The sequence below is a fragment of the Mastomys coucha genome, unplaced genomic scaffold, assembly GCF_008632895.1.
Source record: "Mastomys coucha isolate ucsf_1 unplaced genomic scaffold, UCSF_Mcou_1 pScaffold21, whole genome shotgun sequence".
Taxonomy (NCBI): Eukaryota; Metazoa; Chordata; class Mammalia; order Rodentia; family Muridae; genus Mastomys; species Mastomys coucha.
Window position 1 is genome coordinate 92498738 of NW_022196904.1, and position 6704 is coordinate 92505441.

The following is a 6704-nucleotide window of genomic DNA, read 5'->3' on the forward strand; positions in this document are numbered from 1 at the left end:
GTACATTTGATGGAAATTTTACACATGTCATAAATGAAGTACAAGTTATGTTGTGATTCGTGAAGAAGAACTGCCAACTACCACCTCATTCAAATAGCATAATTACTGAATGTTTCCTTATATCTACAAATAAGTGTTAATTTTACCATTCATTTCTTAGAGGTAGAGATCATCACAGAAAACTATAACCAATTATAAGGCAGATTTGTAGAGCTCAGTACCAATAAATACATCTGCAAAACAGCTCCTGCGCCTAAGGGTCAGTGAACATTGCAGAAGATGGAGCAGAAAGCTTGTCAGAGTGAAAGGATAAGGGATTTTACTATGAAACATTATTTATTAGTCATGTGGGAAACCAAACCCATTAGGTCTCAACAAATAATTGTCCAAATATGAGCAATCAACATGCTGAAGTAGATGAGGGAAAGCTTGAGAGGTCTCATCCTCATGGAGAAGTAAAGGTGGATAACAAATGCTGAGAGGTGGAAAAATTAGTTTCCCCAGGGAAGAGGACACTAATTGCTTATCCAACATCAAGTGTTTGTCCCTGAAAATGTACATACAAGTTACATTTCAAAAGTGGACAAGTTATATTTAGGAAACTGTATGCATGCACAGACACATACATGCATTTTACAATTATCGAAAAGAGAGGCAATCAATTTGAAAGAGAGCTAGGAGGAGTATATGGAAGGGTTTGAAGGAAGAAAAGGGGAAATATATAATTATATTGTGATCTCAAAACTGAAATAAATGATGAAGATTGCTTGGTTTTACTTTATAAATAAAAATTGTCACAGTTATGAAAGCACCATAATCACATGGAAGATTGAGAGCAAATGTTAAACATATTCACATGTATTATGTAGAAAGCTGATCTACATTCCATGTACTTGTTTACTTTAACTATATTTTGATCTTTGAATGTAATTAGATTTCCTTTCCTTTCTCTAGAGTCCTGCTATCTTTAATTTATACTGCAGTAAAAGCTAGAACTTGGATGAGGTAGAAAACTGTTGAAGACAGAAAGAAAAGGATCTCAGCAGAATCTTCCTGTCATGAAAAGAGGAAAAGACATAGACACAAAATGGTAATGGAGAACGCAGATTCAGTTTCTCATGCTCGGCTGGACATTTATTGTCATTTTTCACATTGTTGGGCTGTGAGAAGATAGACACCCAATGTGCATTAATGATAGAGATAGCAATATCCCATTTTCTGCTTGACTATCTGAAGAAAAGCCCCTGATACACCATGTCAATCATGGCAGAGAGACAATGGAGTGCTGATGACCACTAGTATGAGAAAGGGTGAAAAGGGCCTGCATTTCGTCTCTTCTAAAGTGTAAGGGGCCTCAGAGTTCCCCATCCCTCTGTGACAAACTCACAAACTATGGCCACTTCCTATTCCTGAACTTGACAAGCTCTGAAGGCTTTGGGGAGGTGAGTATATATTCAATATTCCTGATATAGATGTCATACTCTGTAAAGGGAGAGAAAGCAGGCTTCAAAGCTTGAGGACTATAGATGAAGGCTACAAATGAGTCACTGAATACAGGAGAAAAGAGCCTATTATAGTTCAACAAAGGTTATAGAAGCAGTCTATCCCTGAGGAAAGAAACAATGTGTAAATGTCAACTAGATTATCTAGGCAACTCCAAAATTAAGATGCAGGCTTCTCTGGTCCTCTCACAGGATCCTAGAGATAGACCAGCTTTCATTTTGGTGTTTATGACAAGAGATGCAAATGGGTGTAAACTAAAGAGACCTGTGGAGGAAAGGGATACTTTAGTAGAGATTATCAACTTCCAGTGGGCAGAAATGTTATTTGATTAATTTATATTATACCATAGCCAAGATACCCTTTAAATTAAAGGATGGCTGACTCTTACAGCAAAGGTTGGAGTTTTAGACATATTCCATACAAACCGAATATTGAAGAAGAGTTAGCACTACAAAAGCAAGTCAAAAGAGAAAGTTTTCCTAAGCAAACTTCAGATAATCACATGAAAATATTACTATAACTGAATTGGTTGTATTATATTATTGGCTCAAAAATAATGCTCTCAAGTTTCTTGAAAACTTTAAATTCTTAGCTTGTAACATGAAGAATATTAAAATAAACTATAAGAGTCATAAAAAATTAACTATGCAGTAAAATACAATAGCAGCTATAGCAAAAATGTTAACTACACATTAAATTGTCTCTCCATTATTTTTGATACACTTAAAAGTCATTTTCTTAATGTTTTTCTGTAGAGATATTGACTGAAGATTAATACTAGGAATTATAAGTTGTGGCTTTAAGAGATATGTTTTGTATGCTTTGTTATTAAGAATGTAGTTTTAGTCTTCTGTGAGGCTGTTTTCACTCATATATAAATATTTAAAATCAGAGCTGTTAGTGTGTGTCATAATTATCTGAGGAACATTACTGTAAGTGAAATAAAGGATGGTGAAAATTTAAACTGGTACTATGTAATTTAAATGACCTCATTAACACCAAAACTAAATGACAGAAATAAGCATTTGCAATAATATGTGGCAAACACTGGAATATAGAAAAAATATTCATCATCTTGGTTATGACAATAGATTCATGATAGTAAATATTCTAAATGGATTCCTCCTTTCTAATCAAATTTTATATGTACATCTTATAGTAATCAGGTTGTTTGTAAATAGACCTTCATAATCCTGCTTTAACTTAGTGAATGAATGTTGTACATTTTATATTTTTATTGTAAATTATATAAATATTTTAAAGAAAGTTACATTAACAAAGAGGTACATGCCCTATCATATGTGGTTCATTTTGATGTTTTTGTTTCCTGCTTATTGTTCAATGATTTTTTAAATTTCAGCAAATGTCAGACCAGTTTGAAGCAAAAGAAACACAAGGGAGGCAGGAAAACATAGTTGTTGAAGATAAATGAAGCAAAATACATACAGATCTCATCATAAAACGCACCCTAAAAATTTGAAAGATCATTCATTGGCTGGTTGAAAAAAATCTATTGAAAGAATAAAGAATAGTATCTACCTCAGAATTTTAAGGGACATATTAAGTTAGAAAATTATTTCTGTTACATAGTCACAGTAACATTTTACCTGTCACTGGGGATTTAATTGAGATAAGATAAAAATCAATAATATTTTCATATGATTTGAATGGTCTTCCTATGGTAGTCATTACTGGTATTGTCACAAGTGTCTCTGTTACCCTCCATAGTGTGGGGACATTGGAGGCTGTGGGATGTTGGTCAATGCCACACCCACTCGTCTACTCCAGTTATGTCTGCAGTATGGGGGTAAAAGCCTGATCAAGGACAAGAGGCCTTATGACTTCAAAGGGAGTTTGTGCCTCCTGGGTATTCAGTCAGTCACTGGCATCTCCTAACTCAGACGTGTTCCAGGTTAGTCTTTCCAATTGTCAACACGCCTTCTTATTCAGGCATAAGGGTACCCCAAGAAATGATTCGTAAATGGCTAAAAAAGGGCATTGTTCCCTGGCCAGCACAACATTCCAATATATCCTAATTTATTTCCAAGCTGTCATTAGCTTGGAATTTCTCACAAGGAATCTGCCTTATCAGATAGGATGTCCTCAGAGTTAGCAACAAGAGGTCAGGCACTTAGTTACAATTCTCAGGGCAGTCCCACAGAAGGCAGAACTGTTTTACATACCAGAGAGTAATTGAAGGGCTTCCCTCACTTAAGGGCATTTTCAGGAACTGTTAGATTGGAACTTCCTGGTGCTTGCCTCCAGCAGACCCAGAGAATTAGCATGGGATTACCAAAATAGCCCCAGCAGGGAGGGTACCACTGCTCTTCTACTTCACACCTATGGATACCTGATCTTAGGACCTTGATGTAACCATCACTTTCCTACATAATCTTACTGACCTTGATGTGGGACTTATTCGAACTTAACTTAGATGGACTAGGACTTAGACTAGATTTATTCATTCAGATTCAAGCTTCGAGCCTCATGCAGTCCGCAGCCCCCACCCCTCCCGCCAGAGCGCTTGAGCTCCGGGGTGGTATGGAGGAATGGGTGCAGCGCCTGTCCAGAAGAGGTGGCTGCTTTAGACCCAGTGTGTTTCAGGTGGCCTCAGATGTACCTCAACTGCTGAGCTGCCAGATTTCTCATTTCTCTTTTGCTATTTTTTTATTAGCTATTTTGTTATTTTTAAGAACTACATTCAGATCCTTAGGTCCATGTGTCATCTCTGCCATCATTTCCTCACCAACACCTTGTCGACCTGACTAGGACCCCGTTTCTCCCACGGGTTGAGGGAGGCCCAGACTGGCCAGCCTGCGGCAGGTCAACACAGCCTGAGGTTATTATTTTTTGTTTGTTTATTTAACTACAATTAAGTGACTAAACAGTCCAATCTCATAGGCTTCTCTGTTACTTCCAAGTGGTTGGCCCAATTAACAGGACTTTGTAAATATAATAAATATATTGTTTAGATGAACAAAAATAGACTGAGATGATGATCAATAGTAGTCATCAATGGCTTTTAAACTAAAGATATCATTTTCATAATGATAAAGAAGAAATATATATTCAAGTAGCCACAAAAGTTATAGATTTATATTTTTTTAAAATTATACTTAGATATGGATTTTTGTGAATAAATAAATCAATCTGATACATTAGAAAATGAGAAATTATATGTTTACTTAAATTTTAAAAAAAGTTAAAATCAGGCTTAAATTTTTCAAAAAGTTAAAATCAGGTTTAAAAGATGATTCTGAGTTCACTACACTTTTATGTGCACAGTCTACTTTGTGACATTAACTACAGTGCTATAAAAGTCTATTGCAATGTCATAAAACAGCTAAAGGAGAGAATTTACAACATGGAAGCATCCTTAAACAGTATCTAATACCTATATTTATGTTTACTTACTGTTTTTCACCTTTTATAAAACTGCATGTTGAGTTTCAAATATATTCACAGCAGATCTAAAGTTTTAGGTTCTGTTCCAGAACAGTCTCTGAATTCTCACTCGTATCTGTTGAGTCTTGATACTGTATATAATGGGGTTCATCAAGGGTGGGAAAAGGATGTAAATGTTGCCCATGAGGACATGAACCAATGGTGAGAGATGCTTCCCAAATCGGTGGACCATGGTCAGACCAATGATGGGGATGTAGAAAACCAAAACAGCAGAGATGTGAGATACACATGTTTGCAAAGATTTGATTCTCTCCTCCCGGGATGCAATGGACAGAACTGTGTGCAGGATCATAATATATGACATTAATATTAGCACTGAATCCAGCAACAGATTGCTGATCACCAGAGCTAGACCATAGATGCTATTGAAACGGATGTCTCCACAGGCCATTCTAATTAAGTCTTGGTGCAGGCAGAAAGAGTGGGAGAGGAAATGAGGCCGGCAGTAATTTAAGAACTTCAGGCGGATAATAACTGGAGGAATGAGCATAGAACTCCTACATAAGATGGCCACTCCGATTTTCATGATTCTGTCATTGGTTAGGATGGAGGAATAGCGTAGAGGGTTGCAAATGGCAATGTAGCGGTCAAAGGACATAGCGAGGAGAACAGAGGACTCCATGAAGGACAAACCATGAATGAAGTAAGACTGTGCAATGCAGGCATCAAGGCTGATATCTTGAAGGAAGCCCCAAAGGATGCCCAGTACCGTGTGCACAGTGGATAGCCCCATGCACAGGTCCGTGAGGGCTAACATGGCCAGGAAATAGAACATGGGCTGGTGCAGGCTTGGCTCTGTTCGGATCACATGAAGTACCATACAGTTCCCCAGGAACACTGTCACATAGATTATGAAGAATGGGACAGATAGCCAGAAGTAATAAATCTCTAAACCAGGAAAACCAGTCAAAGCAAACCTAGAACTAGTGAAGTTTGTGACAGAGAGAACAGACATTGGTAGAGGATTGAAATACCTTAGGAAAAATTACTGAATATAACTTTTCAACTCTATAATATTTAATAATGTCTAATTAAATATGGTACAATCTCTATAAACAGCATGATACGTACATGTTCCTTTGATGTTATCATGGCGAAAACCTTTTGTCTAGACACAGACCTTTCAGTACTAGTGGTGAGGGATGCCAGGAAACCTGCGAGTTTTATGCAGGATCAGTAGCACCCATGGGCTTATGGGATTTAGCTTGTAGAGTAGTCTTCTAGGAGTCTGTCCATTCCTAAAGGAAAATAGTGCTCAGTCACTCATTTATTATGACCCTCAAGAGAATTTTTATCTCTGGTATGACATCTGGGTCTTTCACTTCTTCCAAGGTTCAAATGATGTCGATAGAATTGGCCTGTTTAAATTAATGTATTTTTCAGAATATTATATTTCTTATTACATATTATATATAATTATATTTAATATTATCTTATACATAACAAATTATATATAATTATATGTAATATTATTTATAATATATTTCAGAAATCTTAGTGGAATCTGAAATTTCTGGGTTGTACAATAGTTATCAAATCTGCTTTAAATTATTCATCTACATAAATTTTCTTAATTTATTTTTTATCTAGTTTCTGTGAAACTCTTTGCTATATGATATTTTTGCATTTCCTGAACATCATGGTATTATCCATTTGCAAAATTTTCACTAATAGCATAACATAGTTGGTCCACATTTTAAACTGTATTGTTTGAAACAAGTATTTTGTAATATCTA

The 6704-nt window shown here is 36.1% G+C and overlaps 1 protein-coding gene across 1 annotated transcript; it reads right to left on the reverse strand.

Moving 5' to 3' along the window:
* Positions 1-4981: 4981 nt before the first annotated feature.
* On the reverse strand, positions 4982-5923 carry LOC116100717 (olfactory receptor 51V1-like). Its single transcript, XM_031384455.1, has one exon. The coding sequence runs from the start codon at positions 5921-5923 to the stop codon at positions 4982-4984; it is 942 nt and encodes a 313-aa protein (XP_031240315.1).
* Positions 5924-6704: the final 781 nt, after the last annotated feature.